We start from the raw sequence: 19,254 nt of genomic DNA, 5'->3' as shown, positions 1-19,254 counted from the left end.
TAACTGCACACTACCAGGGTTGTATGTGTCTGCTCTGATACAAGGCACATTCATGCTCTTCCCACAAACTTGAGCCCAAACACAAGTTAAATAAACTCACAAAACTCTGGCCAGATATATGTTGAAAAATGCAGCTGTGCAGAGGAAGCAGCATTTTAAAACAGTCTTAAGGACAGGCTGTCATTTATGGTCCAACCATCCAAATACACACTTAGGAGGTGTAACATCATCTTCATTACACCACCACAAGAAGTAAAGAGCATGTTCTTGAAGGGCATTGCAGATGAACAAACACCTCTGGCTGCTCTGAATCAGCAAACAGCACAGGTGTCAGCAGAATTGCTCTCTCTAACACCGTGCCTGACGATGGTATGCGCTGGGTAGTCTCTATAACACCACAACGCTATTATTTGGCAGCCTGATTTGTTGTGTCTCAGAAGCTTTTAAAAGTAGATAAGCCTTCCAAGTCAAAGACATCTTCTTGTGAGCATATGGTGGGTAAACTCCTAACTTGGCCAGAGCCAGTCACCCTGACATAAATAATTGCACCTCTAAATGAGTCCACCATTGATGCAGAAAGCTGTCCTCCCTTGTTTCTAAATCTTTCAGCTAAGCCTAATCTTGAGGGGCTTGAACAAGCTACTCACACTGATGACATATCCCAGTAAGTTGGGAAAGCAAATTTAACACTATCTCCTAAAATTAGATAACGCCTTTTCCTGGAGGTTCCCCTGACACTACTCTTTGGATGCAGGATCTCCCTGCAATGGGAGCTTCTTGTGAAAAGGAAGAGACTGAGTAACACATACTTCTATCATCCCAGCATATCTATGTCTTAATCCAAGGAAGAAAGAGGTGAAACCCTAAATTCAGCATGTTTAGGGCAGAGATGCATACAAGTGGGACAGTCGCTAGTACAGAAATTACTTGCTGAACTTAGCACTCATTTTCTTTAAATGTTTTACAGTAAAACTACAGTAAATGAACACATACATTTCTTTGTATTTCTCTCTGTCTCCTTCAAGTTTCTTTGATGGGCTTCCTCCTCAATACAACACATTCAGGCAATTTACACTGAAAACTCAAATCCAGATTTGCAGTGATCCAATGCAACTAGACACAACCAATTTCTTAAGACACCAGTGCTGAAGCGAAGGAAACCCTGGGGCACAAAGCAACGATTTCACTCCAAAACCCCTGTTCTATATAAACCATGACAACATCCACTGAAAGACAGACCCTGCACAGGGTTTCTAGAAGCTGTTCCTTCTTTTCACGCTTGGTTTGATAGGATCATCCCCTGCAAAAATCAAGCTACCATTCATTTGTTCCTACTACAGGGACACAGGAACTAATTTCTAGAAAATTATCAACTTAGAAGAATTATCAGCTTATAACTTAGAAGACAATTGCAAACACTTTCACAGGGAGTCAAGAGGCTTAACTAAGATTATGACAGCATGCTAGTAGCCTTGTTACAGTTAGACATCACTACACTGTACTTTTCCCCTAATTAGTCACCTTGCCAGGCCTTCAAAAAAAATTTCAAATCACTGCATCATTTGCATGTTCAGAGAATAATCAAACTTGTTACAAACTAACCACAGCCACTGCACATCTCTGGCATAGTGTGCTGAGCTGCGCTGAAGGATTTGATCTTTGTTTCATCAACAAACTTTAAAGATATTTTCTCAACCTTTTGGAAACATGAGGATCTTTTTTTTCCCCCCTTCCTTATCTCTCCTTTCCAGTATCAATCTCCTCAAGAGTCAATAACTGGACTAAAACCACCAGGCAATGATTAGGGCGATACCTGAAAAACTGTTTTTTCCTTTCTGTAAAAATACACCCTTCAAAAGTTCCCTGTATGCGGCTTAGTGTGCGATCTGCCAGTACATTGTATTTCAACATTAGGGTAGCATCATGCCAGGCCACTGTGAGGCAATAACAGTACTGTTTAAGAAATATAATTATCTTAATCCCTAGGAATTCTAGGTGTCTTAGAGAGCATCCACATCCGGCACTTCTGGAAGCAGCTCAACAAGACTGAAAGGAAGGAAAAACGTGCAAAACAAAATAAGAAAAAAAATAAAGGATTGTCTTGGACAACACAAATTCATAAGCAAAAAGCCATTAGAAATTTAATAACTAGATACAGGAGAGGAGACCTTATTATTGTACTGCACACAATAAAAAAAGCCAAAGCTTGATTTAACGAAAAACTACCTAACCTTAAGCTTTTCTTCAGATCTGACAGAAGACACCAATTGTGATCATAGAATATTTAGGGCTGGAAGGGACCTTTAAACATCATTTAGTTCCAATTCCCCCGACATGGGCAGGGACATCCCACTAAATCAGGCTGCCCACGGCCCCATCCAACCTGGCCTTGAACACCTCCAGGGATGGTGACTATTTGTTATGATTGATTAGACCAGCAGACAGGTCAACTGGCCATATTTTTAGCAGGTGTGTGTAAGACATACAGGAAACCAAATATTACTTCATTTAAGCCTCAACCTGAAGCCCCATGTGAGCAAAGACATTTGGGAGAAGACTTTAAATGTGTGAATGGCAGTAGAAGTCGGTGTCCTACTGGCTGAAGTTCCTCATTTCCATCTCGGATACGGTCCCAACTTTTACCTTTTACTTATCCTCAGAATAAGTGGCATCACAGGGAGAAGATAGTCAAATCTGTTATCGCTGAAGACAAAATGGAACTAGATTTCTGCAAAAAGAATAAAAAAGACGGAAGACCAAAGACAATGGACACGTGCTGTGTCCAAAAGCCATCTTAAAAGTTTAACAATTTAACATACAAAATTTACAGAGAACCCCAACTCATGTTTTGGAGTGTCAGACAATTCTTTTGCCCATCAAGATAAGACTCTTTCAAACCAAAAGACAATGTGAGGGCTGGAACCCTAAACCCCCAGCACTTTGCTGCCACAACCCTGATACAGACGTCCAGAAGGGCAGAAACAGATCTGGAGGCTGAACACTTAATTTTAAAAGAGTCTTTGAAAAGAAATGATTGATTAACTAAACACCTGATAAAAGAAGGGTTTTCAGAGAGCACCCTGATGGGAATGGACATTGACCATAACAAAAAGTGGGTGTGACTGGATGACACTTCTGCAAGGGAAGGTAGAAGCAGTCATGCAGAAGAGCCTTTCCAGGAGTGAATTAAAGCTCATAGGGGACAGGACGATGCCGAAGGCACATTGCTTAGAGGAACACTACCACTACAGACAAATGGTCAGCCGGTTTGGAACCAGTAGCTCTCATTTCCTGCAAAAAGGCACAATTCATCTAGGTACAGATAACAGGATGGTTTCTGATTTTATTCTTGCTACTTAAAATGCAAAGATTTTTTTTCCTTTTTCCGATGTTTCGAGAGAAATTCTATGAGCCATATGGCCTCTATTCCTCACTTTTTTCCCCCCTCATAGAATCACTAGGTTGGAAGGGACCCATCGGGTCATCAAGTCCAATCCTTCCTAACACTCCCTAAACCATGCCCCTCAGCACCTCATCCACTTGTCCCTTAAACACCTCCAGGGAAGATGACTCAACCACCTCCCTGGGCAGCCTGTTCCAGTGCCCAATGACCCTTTCCACAACCCTTTCCCTCCACAGAACAAGTACAGCAGTTCAGTTGTGCTCAGGCAGATGTTATGAACACTTCTCTTAAAAATCCTGGAGAAGAGAGGGTATGTGCATGCATGCCTCCATGCTATCCTTATGGCAGGCTCTGGGGCACAACAGAAGATCATTGCCCTTGTATGAGAGGCAGGATGCATGCACTGATGGATGAGTGCGCCAAGAAGTGTATCCCTCAGGAAGTGCACACATCTACACCTTCCCCAGAAAACTCTCCATTTCACCACTTTTTGGCCCATATATCATCTTCCATCTCCCCAACAAAGCTTTTATCACAGCACAAGTGTCTTCAGCCATCCCATAGGTCTGTTTTGCTGGCTTTTGTCAGAAGAGCACTCAGTTGTGTTTGTATCTTTCCAGCATAAGAGCATTGGACATGCAAATACAATATTACAGACCCAGCCCTGCCAGAATGGCAGAGCAACCAGTTAGCTGACTATCAGAGAGCATGTCTGTCTGCACTGCTCCAAACCATGTCTGTCTCGCTTTGGGATATTTGAAGGCAAATATTGCATTTCTTTTTATCATCTCCACTCCCATGAGATCCAGTTTTACCCGAGGTCTCAAACTCTCAGGCTCTGTAGACTTTTGATCTTAACATTGCTCAAGGAAGGACATCTGTGTCCTCCAGACTCTTCTCTGGGATATTTCCTGCTCTCCAGCTCCACTTGATAATTTCTCCAAACTGAACATAGTTAGGCTCAACAGAAAAAGCATAGCAAGCAGCCCTGTGAAACAAGACCCTATTAGCAGAAATGCCTTCTAGCAAGGCTTTAAAATCATTAGTTTCCAAGCAGATATGACAGTACAACCTGAGGACTATCACTGTAGGCCGAGCTCTTCAAACTCAAGGTGACATTTGATATAGTAAAAAGCTGAGCATGGAAGTACAGAACAAGGTTCTGACCACGCCCCTCTTGGTCCTCATTTTTCTTATTTCAGCTTTGACATTCAAGGGCACAGTCAGAGGATACATTATGCATACAGAAAAGGCAAAGCTGTTGGATAAGCCTACTGCCAACACATTATAGGACACACAGACTATTGCTTGGAGGTTGGAACAAGGCTTGCTAGTTTTGATCTTGCTTCTTGCAGGATTCAGAGAAAAACCATCTGTTGTTAGCAGACAACCAGCTCTGTGTATCAGGGAATGGGAGGGATGCACCCTGCTGAACAACACCTGGGCCATAGCTCCATACCATACACATCGAGTGTCCGCCACTACCATTCTTGATGAACCTCCGCAAGCCTCTACACCCTAACATGACAGCATCTCCTCAGATAGGTTTATTCCATACTGCAAGGAGCAGTTGCTAGCTCCAAGGAAGAACATGAAGCAAAGCAAAGGGCCAAGTCTCTGCTGAGTCTTGCTCCAGATAAGGTTACATAAATTAGTTCAGTCTGGAGGACAGAAGGATTCTGTCTACTGTTTAGTCACTTCAGGAGGCTATTGGGGGCACACAGGTCTGGAAACCCCACAGGAAGAAAGTGTCCTAACAGGTTTTGTTATCTCCTGCCATGCAGAAAGCATGCAGAACAGGTTCTCACTTGGCTTCTTCTGGCATTCATGGTTGGTAAAAAGTAGGACTCAGTAGGACAGGAAAAAGCATTTATCATGCTCAGAACTTCATTCCACCACCCACAGAGGCAATATAGCAAAAAGAACGACATAAATAAGGATGGTATTTCAAGGAATTGCTTAAAGAAAGAAAACATTAGAAACAGAGAACTAAAATAAAATACTTCTGCGTCACGACAGGTGTTTATCTCACCTAGCAACCCCCATAGTGCGCACTCTCAGATTTGGAGAGGAGCTCAAGCACGTTCCAGCCTGCCAAATAGAGTCTGACAGCCTATACAAGTATTTTATTCTACCTTGAATGCCAGCAAAAAAGTTGGTTGGATGCCTTAAAAAAAAAATCACAAGGCCAGTGCCCGCACTGTAGTGCGCTATCTTGTCTAAAGTCAGTCAATCAGCAGAGAGCTGGAGGTACAACTATGCAACAGCTCTAGGTGCAGAAGTACCCAGACTGCAGACCCAGACCAGTATGCCCAAACACCACAGGACAGCACTATCCAAACCCAGGGCTGTGCCCAAGGCCACATGCTCCATCTTTAGCCTGGGCATGTCCAGAAACCTTGGAATAGAAAGTACTATATGATTATGATTTCAAGGTCTGCCCAGAGGCAGATGACAGGACTGTTTCATCACCTCATCCAGTCTCATGATGATCTGCAATGCAAGAGTACTGTGCAGTCACATAGGGTCAGCATAGCTTGCTTGTTTGTTTATTTTTCCAGATTGCCACACACTCAAAGCATCTTGCTGTGAGCTGAATTTAACCACTACCAGTGAGGTCCTACCAAGGGCACAAAGACTGAGCCTCAAGCTCAGCAAAAAACAGCAGAACTACCTGCCAGAAAAACGCAATGGCACAAAACACCCAGAGCAAGGCAAAGATTGCCCTTTTGTTTGTAAGGAATTTAGATGCTATCTGGGGCATGACTTGACACTGGGTTCGTGTACCAATTTACCACCACAATGATTTTAGCCCGCAGAGGTGCCTCAAATTTATGTCTGTCATATATATTCTCTGGAGAGCAGCCTGAAGACCATCAGATCCTGTACCATCCTTTACACACACAGAAGAGTCAGACAACACAGTACTAACACTGTGAGACTACTCACCATCGGTGCACCACGGTGACCTATAATGGCTGGCTTTGGTCCCAGAGCCTTCTTCTCCATTATGCAAGGGGATGAGATGGTGAGGGGGACGAGGTAAAGTGCAACTACAACTGCAAGGTATGCAGTGAACATCAGCATCTGAGAAGCTGAGTCGGAAAGAGAGAGAAAGAGCTGGTGAAAATGCTGGTTCTGACCTCCCTCACACCACAGGAGCTAAGTCAAGAAATCACCATCTTCCTCCACAGGACAGACTGGTCTACGTACACTCTCTGCCCATAGTAGAACAGCAGAGCTCTGCATTTAGGGAAAACAGTCTATTTTAAAAAAATCTCTTTGAGCTAAGCAAATCCCAGGGGGAGGAAGGAGAGGGCATCACTTTATTTTGTATTGGATAAACAAAAAGTTAAGCAAATTGCTTAGTCTCATCTATGTAACCCAAATCACTACTGATTTTTAGTTCTTCAGGTGGGACAGCACCAAATTTTGCCCTGCCTGGCAGCTTAAATAGATCAGCAGTTAAACACTTCTGCAAATAAGTTACAGCACCATATTGGTACATTTAATATTACTTGCTTTTACATCACTTGTTTACTTTGGTAGTTCACCAACACCATCCATTTCAGTGCCACTTGAACTGCTTCTGCATTAGGATTTGTGCCAGCCAGAAATGAATTAATTAGCAATAATGTTTTACTGATTAAGTTGGACATGTTTAAATAAATCCTGGTGTTGTGAGGGCACTGCACTCCCTGGGGTCTCTGCAAGCAGCAATATTACAGGACCAGTAAATGCAGCAAAGAGGGTGCTTGCTGCAGTGCTTAGGGCCAGATGAGCAGTTCTGCCTCCCACGCCATGTCCCAGCCACTCCTCTCCGACTGTAAAAGACTTCTCATAAAGTCCAAAGTACCTGGGAATCTTTCAAGGGTGCTGACAGTGCAACAGAAACACCCCTTGTTCCAAACAGACACATATTCCTTTATAAAGAACAACAGGTACCTTTGAACTCCTAAGCTATTTGGATTCACTCCTAAGCTATTTGGATTTGAAACCACGGATATCAAAGTGTAAGACTTTTTAATTATTATTTATTTTACAAACTCATTAAGGCTTTGGATCTCAAAGGATAACCTCCAAGAGAACTCTTTGAAAAAAATATTTGCAATGGATGCAAGATGGAGAAGGCTTTTTTTTTTTTAGTGGAAGAACAGAACAGCCCAGCTCCAGTCCTGACCACAACTGATCTGGTTTCATGCACAAATATCCTGGGTTTTTTTTTTTTTCCTTCCAGGCTCTAACAGCCTCATTCAAACATGTTCCTATAAGTCAGAAAGTAATACTAGTAACTTCACCAGCTAACTTTTCCTCCTCTCTGGAAGAGATGTCAGTCACCCACAGAGCATTCAAGGAACATGAATGGCATCTTCCTAAGTTAGTTCATGTTTTGTCCTGTGCCATAAAGGTATGGTGCGCTGGAATTGTGCATTACCAGCACTGAAACCTCCACAACAACACAGGACATCATCCTGACCCAATTCTTGCTCACTCCAGGAACACCATACACCAACCAAGATGTGAAAATCAGACTAACTAGACTAGCAAAGCCTCAGGCTGTGCAAAGAATCTGGTCCCTTCCTTCCTGGTACTGCAGTTTAGGGATTAAACAGCTCAGATTCAGACTCTGGGCAAGAATCATGTGAAATGCATGGGCTTGCAAATATTTTCATCATTACACTGCACCTACAAGGAAAGGATACCCCTGCACGGGTCACAGACCATGTTTAAAGGGAGCTGAAGACCTCACCCAGCCATGCATACATGGGAATTGATACCACACACAAAAACCCTGAAAATCAAATAAATGCACGAAATACAAGCAAAGTACCTACTGTTCAGTTTGAGGTTGGATGGTCTGTGTGGAAGAAGCTCTCCTTATGACCACCCAAGCCAAGCAAGCAGGACAAATAAATCTCTCACTTTCTACAACATGACAACACCAACACCACCATTTAGATGCAAGCCTTCCTTCTCTGTTCCTCCTGCACTTAGGCTTAGTTTGGGGTCCTGGAAGAGCATGTTTCTTACATTGCCATTTGCTACTCGAGGCTTCCAGGGCTGCTTTGAAACCAATGATTTGTATCTGACCTCAAAAGCAAGCTTTGAAACAAGCTACTGTCTTTTAAAACACTGTAGCTACTTAAGAAACTTCTGTTCTATAGGTTCAGAAAAAGTAGCAACAACAACAAAAGTGTAAATTTGCTCAGTAAAAAAGTCAATTGCTGAAGACTGTTATCTGTCTCAAAAGTGTCAAGAACAGATTGTTGCATCAATGACTGCAGCTGCACCAGTTACTTCCGAAAGATTAGTGAGTGAAATCTTATTTTTCCATCACAAGTAACCGTAGGTTCTCACAAAGATTTCAGTTCTTCCCTTCCATTTTTAGGACCATCATGTCAAACATTTCTGTATCAAAAAAGTCTGTACACTCCTCCAGGTAAGACTCCTTTCACAAGTAATATGAACCCCAAAGTAACTAAGATCCAGTGCACAGAAGAGATGGATGTTTTCCCTTGAAACAAACAAACAAACAAAAACAACAACAGAAGACAAACAAAAAACCCACATCAACCCAGGAGTAGGAAAGGAAGAAACACAGCTTCCTGGCATATTAAAAAAAAAAAAAAAACAAAACCAAAACCAAAGGAAAAAGCCAGGGAACTTAGCTGCCAAGAGAAAAAGTCTGAGGAATTCAGGACTACATAACAATCTCTGCTCTAAGCATAACCACAAATCCTCCCTCAACTGGCAGCCTAATTACACACTAGGACATATTTAAGAAGAACCAGGTACAGCTTTAATGGCATATTCATAAATCAAGGCTGAGCAATTCTTTCTTTGAAAGGTCTCTCTGGATATCAAAATCTTTCCATCTTCAGACACCATTTCTTCATTCTTAACTCTTGCTTCTTGGAAGTCTTTTGCAAGTGCTGCCAAATGTTTCCAGGGCTTTTATTTTGCTGCAGATTAAATACCACTTAAAACAATTTTTCTGGAGCTGGCACAAATGTGTGAGAACAGCCATGGACATCCTGAAGAAAAACACTTCTGAGAGCACAAAAGGATAAAATTATTTCACAAGAAAACCTGGAGGAGCAACTCAAGTTATGGGAGAGCCTCAGCAACAAGACTGGAGAGGGGAGATCCACAGATGAGCTTATTTCAGTGGACAAGCCCATCAACAAGAGGAGGTGGGTTCAGTGTGTCTTTTTCCATTCCTCTCCCTTGGACCTTTGACCATGTCTCAACATGCACTTAAGAAGCACCTAACTATGAGGGGACCAAACATCTACTGCACCCTCTGGGTGTTACTGTACCACAACAAGTAGTCCATCAAGGCTTTCAGAAGCTAGAAATACAGATGAGGTTTCACCAAGCAGTCAGAGAAGGCAGAGGTGATTTAGAGATAGAGAAGAATATTGCAAGATAGATGCAGAGGGTGCATTTATATTTTCTAAAGCAGATTCATGGAAATCTGGATGCTTTTAGTCATTGAATTATTTAAAATAATCCTTTCATCTCCAGCCTTGGTGTGCCTCCAACTGCAAAGCAAGAGCCATGGGATATTTGGGTGCGCCTCCAGACCATGTTTACCCATTCCAGTTTCAGCCAGGTTTCTCTAGAAGAGCATTCACCTTACCAACATGTCTGAGCTGGAGGCTGCTGAGCCCTAGGAAGGAACCAGCACTGCTTCCTGCCAGCTGATTCCCAATGAGAGGGCCCAGCACATCAAGAGCCACCCATTAGCCCCCAACCACCAGACAAGGACAGAAGTGGTACTCACTGGCTTTTTCCGTCCGTGCAAACTGCCCCGCTATCAACCATGACAGGGCTGTGACTGCTGCAAGTGCTCCTATGTGCAAGAAAGGAGCTGTGGCCTGCAGGACATAAGAAGAATGAAAAACATTATGACAAACACCCTAAGACCTTGAAAATTCATTGATCTTGCAGGCTCCATAGTGCATCAGACTACTCCATTTTTGGTTGTACTTCACACCATTCCTACATCAGGTTCCTGCATCTGTTTTGGCTCTCTCTTCTTCCAAACCCTACTGTTGCCTTTGGCACTCAGGAAAGCTCTAAAAATCCCTCCTTGGGGAACAGCTCACCCAATAACACAGATATTTGCAAAAGGCCTCTTAAAACGCCAACCAAATTCAAGTAAGGCTCTTGGTGTCACCAGGCTTTAATTTTCTTGTAGTGCAGGGACACCCAATGTGGGTCAACAGCTCAATGTCTGGACAGAGATCAGTGACGAGTGCTGGCCCTCAGGGGTCAGTATTGGATCGGTACTCTTTAACATCTTCATCGAGGAAGACAGTGGGATTGAGTTCACCCTCAGCAAGTTTACAGATGACACAAAGCTGAGCGGTGCAGTTACCATGCCTGAGGCATGAGCTTGAGAATTGGGCCTGTGTAAACCTCACAAGGTTCAAGAAGGCCAAATGCAAAGTCCTTCACTTGAGTCGGGGCAACACTCTGTATCAATACAGGCTGGGGGAGCAAGGAATTGAGAGAAGCCCTCCTGTGAGGGACTTGAGGGAATTGGTGGGTAAAAAAATGGACATTAGTCAGCAACAGGTGCATGCAGCCCAGAAAGCCAACCATACCCTGGCCTGCATCAAAAGAAGCATAGCCAGAAAGTCAAGAGAGGTGATTCTGGAGTACTGTGGCCAGCTCTGGGCCTCTTGGAGCAGATCCAGAGGAAGCCACAAAAATCAGAGGGATGGAGCACCTCTCCTATGGTGAAAGGCTGAGAGAGTTAGGGTTATTCAGCTGGGAGAAAAGAACACTCCGCGGAGACCTTATTATGGTCTTTCAGTACTTAAAAGCAGCCTATAAGAAAGATTGGGACAGACTTTTCAGTAGAACCTGTAGTGATAGGACAAGGGATAATATTTTTAAACTAAAGGAGGAGAGATGCAGACTAGATATAAGAAATTTTTTACAATGAGGGTGGTGAAACACTGGCACAATTTGCCCAGAGAGGTGCTAGATGCAGTGTCCCTGGAAATATTTAAGGTGAGGTTGGATGAAGCTCCGAGCAACCTGATCTAGTTGAAGATGTTCCTGCTCCTGCACTGGCATTGGACCAGATGACGTTTAAAGGTCCCTTCTAATCCAAAGTATTCTATGACTCTATGAACACACTGGACTATGTATCACCATGGTGTATCACCAAGAGAGCAAGTCTGAGACAGATTTGAGTCATGCTTTTGTTCTCCAATTGCTTGCCTACATCTTTTTAAAAAAAAAAAAAAAAACAAAAAAACCAAAAAACCCAAAATACCAAAACGAGAAAAGGGAAGCACTTCTGAGAAATGTTAGTCACTTGTATGAATGTTAGTTTTTCCTTATTTGCATACTTCCAATATACAGTGATTACCCATAAAATCTGTCATGTCTCTCATAGGTAAAATATTTTTTGACCCGTTTTCAAGGAAGAGGGGGAAAAAATGGACTAGAGAAAGGTCTGTAAAGAAATTCACCATTTGTAACTGTTTCCTCTAACGCTTATACAGCTCTGCAGCATACCACAAGTCTTTCTTAAAACAGGATTAGAGCACAGACGTTGCATTCTTTTTTAGATATATATAAATTCACATGCAATGGGAAAAAACCCCCACAGTATTCCTCTCGTAGGAGGGTTGTATATAGTAGAAAGACACCAAGTCCATAACATGCAGCTGCAGTGACCCCTTTTCCCCCTCAGAGAAGCATCTTTGCGGACAACTTACTTGCAGTGAAATAAATACCATCTCCCATTCGTCGTCCCAAAGCTGTGCTATTGATGACATGGTCACCACAGTTGTTATCAAGGTCGTCATCAGGCCAATCTGCAGCAAATATGAGAGTATTTACGTATTGGAGCCTTTGCCTCTATCATAGCAGTTTTACAAACTGGGAAATGGAGACAGAAAACTTTTACATGTAATAAATGGCCTGAACCAACTAGCCTTGGGACCCAACAAGGAAACAGATTGGGCTCACACGCTGTCCTAGCACAACCTCTCCACTTGCAGTACTGGAAATACAACACTGGGCTAAATGGTAACAGGAGGGCACATCTCATTGATGATCTCTCACTTTCTTCACACAGTGGCCAAAGGTATAGAAAAATCAAATGATCTTCCCTGACAACAAACTAGATCATAAACAGCTTAAATACAGATTGAGTTCTTCCAGGCAACTTCAGGAGATGACTCCAAATTCTCCTGGCCCTGTTGCATCAGCCTGTGATGCACTAGTGATATGGGAGGTTGGTGGACTTCGCTCAACCTGACTCTCCAGCGCTTCTGTTCAGGGATAAAACTTAAACTTACTCAACAGACAATGAACACTGCACTTCTCAGGGAAGAGTGAATGTGTGTAAGCAAGGCTGTGCATCCCCATCACCAAGCAATCATCTCTGAGCTAGTTCAGCATAACTTCATCCATGGATGCAAGTTCACATGCGTCTGAATGGCAACAACTGTGCGGTCAGCATCCAATCCATACTGACAGAGCAGCTATACTAGCTTGTTAAGAGGCTCTAGATGACAGTGCCTGCACTGAGATGGCAGAATAAGACCTAGTCACATCAGTCACTCCCCTCAGCCTTCCCCTCCCTCTGCACGAAAGCACTCAGAAGTGTGAGCAGAGCAGTCAAAATGAAAATGTCCCCTCTACTTTGAAGGTAAAAAAAAAGTTCAGACCATCAAGAACTTAAAAATAACTGCAGCTGTAAAGACTTAACATCTTCTGGCGTTTGACAAAAAAAACAAACAGTTCACCATCCTCCACCTCTTTCAGGTATCTCAGTCTCCACTGTACAGCAACCCTGCTGCATTAAAACACTGCTGCTGCTCTGTGTCTCAATCTCATGCACTGTTTAGATCAGAAAACTATGTGGGAGACTTGGGCAGAAAAAGCCACCTGATACCTAATGGTCAACTAATCATTTAGGATGCATAAGACATCTGTAAATTAATTTCAGATTTACTTAATATTTTAGAAGCAAATAAACTTCACGTTTCCAGCATGTACAGAAATCACTGTTCTACATGAAGACATGATTTCTGATTCTAGTGAAGACCTCAGTTCCTACCTGTTGTTCCTGTCCCAGCTACCCAAAGACAGACTCACCAACAGTACCACAGGTGTGGCAGTACCACAGGACATGGCAATGGCTTACTCTGAGCGTCCAGCTTTTAGGGAACATGAACAAAGAACATGGGGCAGCAGAATGGGCCAAGAGATCCAGCTGCCCAGAGACGAAGAGGATCCCTGAGCCAAAAGGCATTCAAATCACTTGCTAATGCTAACCAACCCCTTTCTGCACATCCAAGGAAGGATGGGATTTTCTTGCGTATTTAAAAGACACCTTCCCGATACCTATAATGGCAAGCCACACTATTTCAAGATTAATTCCTCATAAAGGAGTCTGAATTAATAAAGCAGAAAGCAATGCATGTGGACAATTACACTTTGACCTGGGGCTTTGCATACAGAAGTCATTCTCTTCCCCCATTCTGTGGGCAGACCTCTGGGCCGCCTGCCAGTGTAACATCAGCTCACAATCTGGATTGAACCTACTTTTCATCTGTTTTATATCCTCCAAAGCTGAACTCCAAATTCAGCAGCAACAGAAGACTCTGTCAACTATATTTCTTCATTACAGCCCTAATACCCCTTGATGCCACCACCCTGTGCAGCACAGAGGCATCAGGACACAAGTGTATCTCTGTTTCATCTTTTCCTCCTCCAATCAGCTCTGCCTTATTGCTTCTTATCACCCCCCACTCCCGCATCTCCAACTTGGCTTACAATCCTCAGCTCTTTTCACAGGAGAAAATTGGAAGGAATCGTGCTATTTGCACATACCAGCCTTTCTTGTGTGCTTTAATCTATATTTGAAGGTAATTCAGCACAGTTGCAGAGAAGAACATTAACTTAATCCAGTCTCCTATCTATACGTCCTTAAAAAGCTGAGGGAGGTGTGGGGAAGGGAAGAGACAGAGCAACACATCTGAGTTGTGGTGAAAGGTAGACTTTTTTGGAAGAAGGGAAGGAAGGGTGGGTTTCTGTAGGCAAGAACTAACTGATCTCCACCAACACATTCCTCTTCTGGACTTACTCATCCAAACCCACCAGCCACCTGGAGTGTCTCTGAAAAATACCATTTCCCCCAGTGAAGAAACATATGTTAGGCTGAAGAATCAACAATTTATTTTCCAGTAGCAGTCAGACAGCACCCATCCTCACTTTGCACTGCATCCCAGCTTCCCAAGGAAACAATTTCTATAGCTTTTAGGGGAGAAACAAAAGGAAGAAAAAGTGTGTGTGTGTGTGGGGGGGATTATGAGGTCTATGCTCTCCCTTTCCCGGGGGTGATACATCTGTCCAGGTCCTGATCCTGCAAGAACTTGTCACGTGCACAACAACCCGTTTCAGGAGGAGCTGTGTATTGGCAGACTCAGGACTGGTCCCTTAATTACCTATGAGCAGATTGCCAGTTACAATTGAATCCTGCCAAGCTCATTTCTTTGGCATTGCCTTTCCCCACAGCTTGCTACATACCCTTCCCTTCCCCCTTCTGTGCTCCAAACAGCAGATCCGCATCTTCTCTTACATTTCACAGCAAATTATTTTCAAAGTGTTAAACATACAAACCAGAACCTCCAAGGGTTCCGGCAAACCACAACCTGCACATTGCACACCCCCAATTTAATGTTCACATCTTCAATCAAGGTTTTTCTACAGTCAGTTCTTCCAAAAATATCCTAGAAAGCTTCACATCTGATCAGTCCCTTCTCCAGGGCTGGGTTCAGCATGGAAAGAAGAACCAGAGAGGTTTACAATGGAGTACCATATTGAGCTGAGACCAAGACCATTAGAGCACAGCTCTAATGACACAGTGTTTCTCAGTCTCCAAAAGTGGGCCATTCACCAGCAGGTATCCCAAAGCATTTCACTAACATGGAGCAAAGTCACTGCCCCCAGGCTTTGACTGCAATTTGCACTGTAGGACACATGTACCACAGGCATCTGAAGTTTATGCTCTTCCCAAAACCATCATGAAAGCATGTACCACACACACCACTTGCTCCTTAGACTCCTGTTTTACTGAGATCCCACTCCTTTCCCAGCTGAGAAAAGCTATTTACCTTGTGAAACCAGTGCAGGTTCATTTGCTGTCCCACAGCTATGTGACATAGTGCTAGTATCTGGGAGGAAGAAATCAAAAGTCAGACAATAGCACATCATAACCACCAAGTTTTTGCACATGCCGGAACATGTCACCACCCCAAAAAGATAATATAACAGGCCAGGTCAGAAAGTAGGGCTGGAGCGGGGATGGATTCAGCAGACAACACCTTGCTAATCTGTACAAACAGATCCTCTCCAAAGCCAAAGACATGGAGTGAAAGACTTTGATCTTCAAGAGGCAGGGAGGTAGAGTCTGGTCCGCAAGTGCATAGCTCCCAGGACCTCAGGAAGCACTGACTACATGGGGCCAGGTACCAGCATGCTACCTCAACAGACATCACCTTGAAGGTCCCAGCACGCTGGGATGAAGGAAACCAATCTCCAATTGTGATTGGTAGATAACCAAAATGAAGTTGGGTCCAAGCTAAAGGGGAAGATAAAAAACAAAAATGCTGTATTTCTCCTCAGGCCAGCTGCACCACCAGTATCCGAGTCTCTGTCTCTCTCTTGATCATCTGAGATTTTTCACTTCCCATTTATTTTGGGCAACTTAAGGCTAAGGGAGAGAGGGAGACAGAAATCCCCTCTGAAAGGAAAATTGGCCAATACGTAGACTGAGAAGTTCATGACCTTTTTAAAACCAATCCACAAACCTCTAGGAAATGTCATTTTAATCTACTCACCAATAACACTGTAATATACGTAAAGCCAGCAGCAGTTGTTACAAGTATTGGAATGGACCAGTCACTCCAATATCCCATTCGGTTATATAAAAACCTGAAAGGTAAGTGCGAAGGACAGGTTAAGAAGAGATTCAACAGCATAGCAACTGCACAAAGATTAGATAAAACTTTAGAAAATGGATCCTTTCGTTTTCACTGTACGGGTGAGAGATAGGCAGCAAAAAGCACAAGTCACAAAAACAAAACCCAGTGTTTTTGCTTTGATGCCTCATGGGAAATGAATTCTGCAAAGAGGAAGCAGACAATTATGTTAAACACAGCAATAATGTTGCTTCAGAAAAAAAAAAAAAATCATACAGGACCAGGACTTGAGTTCTCTCAAAAATATTGCATACAAACAAGGGAAAAGTATCCCCACGTATGGTGACGTTTCACTAAACAATAGACCCAAAGCTGTCCCATGTGCTCATAGACTAATAAATACAACACAGAAATAGTATCAAGGACAGGGGAGGAAAATTAATGTTGCTGTGTATAGCTGTGCTACATACTCCATGCATAAATTCTTTGCAAAGGGACACAGTGATGGAAGAAATTGGCTCTCCTGTACCTATTGGAGACTATGTCTCTTATTCCCAATGAGCAGTAGAGAAGGTCCAATCCTGCAAGAATGGAGATTGTCAGAAATTGGGCTCAGGACTTCCCAAAATGAGGTTGGATAGAGGAATCACATCCTTTAGATCTTCTCATTTTCAACTGATTGAAGGGCTGGTATGCCTAAAGGATGCCTGTGAGGTTTTTTGGCTTAGTGGGCTCCCTTCTGGTCCTTCTGTTTACCTTACAGCTCTAAGTAAGAGCTGGACAATGCAATGGCTCTGTGATCTAACCTTGCAAGAGGCAGCAACAATGTCCTGATGCACTAGAGGATCAGATCAGGGACTCAAGCAAGGTTAGAGCAGTACTGAGATATGGATGATATCCTACAGGTGCATGTACAAAGCATGTAACTCCAGCTGACTCTCTTTGGCTCCTCTATGCCATGACACACCAGTGAATTTCTCACAGTTTCCATGCACACATGGAGAACAGCTGCCATCTTGTCAATGCTTAGCAGTACAAAAGCATAAAAGCCACGTTTTTCCTATAGCCTAATAGTCACAGCACTGCCCTAAAACCAGAGAAACCCATATCTACCCCCGGGTTTAGCTGTTGGGATTGCAGTGTTCTTGCCTCACTACCTTTCTGACCAACAGGCAAAGAGATAGGTCTCATCCTCTTACTGAAGGTGATTTTTCCTCCCTCTCCTTTATTTAACTAGATATCCTCCCCACTCTCACTTCCCAGGTTTTCCAGTCGTGTATTTCAGAGGGCATATTTAGCTCAGCATCCTGTCTCTCCACATCACTTTCATATAGCCAATGCTTTATGAAACAAACAAGGGCACCGGGCAACGCAAAGCATTATTCACAGCAGCAGCCGCAGAGTAAGAGACGCTGTCCCTTGTGCCTACCTGTAGGTCTCAAATGTCAAATTTGCATTTAAATAACAATACACTATCCAGTGAAACTGTCCTGGAGTTGGATTAGAGAGTCATTAAAGCACGTTACAGCAAAGCCACAGCAAGACACAAGATAGACTCAGTCATTTGCTTTCTCTGGCCAGAAATGCAGGAGGGTGGGAGACAAATCCCAGAACTCTTCTTGCAACTTCTAAGAGTTCAAACCTAACCTGGCTTAAAACTCCAGGGGATTTTTAGAAAAAAAAGCATCACTAGTTTGACTTGGATTTGTGTTAACTTTATCTTCATGCAAATCCTCCAGTACAGCAAGGACAAGACAGTTACGGGGTGGATGATGCAACAGTACTGCTCACACATACCTAGCAGAAACACAAGCACTGGAGCAGCATCTGGCTGGTGTGACCTTCTGTGAACCTCTGAACACAAGGACCAGATCAAGCCCAATCCTGACCTACCAGTTTCAGGACTGACTCCTGATAAAGGGAAGCAGCCGGGTTCAGGACACACCTGTGCAGAGATTCCAGAAGGCAGAACTGAGACAGACCTCACTATATTAAAAGATACCACAACACAGTAGACATGGGGCTTCTCCAACACCTGACAAGGGCTTCAGGTCAAATAGTCCTACTGGCATTCCTCAGCTCTACTCATCAGCTCAAATTAGCCAATGTTAGGATCTACCTTTTTGTTGCCTTTTTTTGTTATGACAGACACAAATGCTGCATGCAAGCAGGTCAATGACTCAACCTCTTCCCTATCATTCAAAACCAGCATCATTCATGAACCACAAACTCTGGCCTGGCAACCGCCACACCCATTGTGTCCAGGCATAAATCTTCCATGCTGGATCTAGAGAGCAAATCCTTGGGTTCAGCAAATGACCTACATCTAGTTCTGCTTAGGGATTCAAAGAGCCACAACGAAAGGTAACTGGAAGAATTCAGACATACTGTTATAGTAAAAAAAAATTAGGTAACAAAGAAGAGAGTGCTCCTCTGAAGTCTTTGCTTATGCCACCGAGAGCTTCCTTAGCTCCGCTTCAGTACATTCAAGACATTTGCTCTGATGTCCCTTGAAGTGGTCCTCTGACAGAGTCAGGTCTTCGATTGATGTGTAAATAACTGTTCTAAAATGCTGTTTCCATGGTAGTTATGAGCCAGATGAGCCTTCACCAGAACTAAGGATGAAAAAAATTTCTACACAGCCTTGCACTTATAGTCCTGCTCCAGAGGGAACACAGCCAGGTTCACAAGTTACAGCACCTTCCACATCCTTCATTAACCAATGCTGAGCCTTCTATTGCAGTACACAGCTTTCACACTGGAGATCTGAAGTATAATCCAATTAAGTGTAGACACCAAAAAGGGAAATGCCTAAAACAATAGATTAAAAAATATATTTACTTAAATTTAAAAGACATAAGGCCCCTTCATTAATCAGGACCTCACTGAATATTC

The 19,254-nt window shown here is 43.2% G+C and overlaps 1 protein-coding gene across 6 annotated transcripts in view; it reads right to left on the bottom strand.

The window, feature by feature from the left end:
• GDPD5 (glycerophosphodiester phosphodiesterase domain containing 5) overlaps positions 1-19,254 on the bottom strand; it is a 170,249-nt gene that overhangs the window by 28,603 nt on the left and 122,392 nt on the right. For 5 of the 6 annotated variants that reach the window (XM_054059630.1, XM_009566417.2, XM_054059638.1 and 2 more), the window contains exons 4-8: positions 16,279-16,372; positions 15,553-15,612; positions 12,145-12,243; positions 10,191-10,284; positions 6,353-6,498 (exon numbers count right to left, since the gene is read on the bottom strand). In XM_054059630.1, coding sequence (XP_053915605.1) covers positions 6,353-6,498; positions 10,191-10,284; positions 12,145-12,243; positions 15,553-15,612; positions 16,279-16,372 — 493 coding nt within the window. Of the gene's footprint in view, positions 1-6,352; positions 6,499-10,190; positions 10,285-12,144; positions 12,244-15,552; positions 15,613-16,278; positions 16,373-16,888; positions 16,941-19,254 lie in introns of all 6 variants that reach the window. The other variant, XM_054059671.1, reaches the window with a different exon arrangement.

The sequence above is a fragment of the Cuculus canorus genome, chromosome 1, assembly GCF_017976375.1.
Source record: "Cuculus canorus isolate bCucCan1 chromosome 1, bCucCan1.pri, whole genome shotgun sequence".
NCBI lineage: Eukaryota > Metazoa > Chordata > Aves > Cuculiformes > Cuculidae > Cuculus > Cuculus canorus.
Note: the sequence above shows the minus strand (reverse complement) of the source record. Positions and strands in the feature narration are given on the sequence as shown.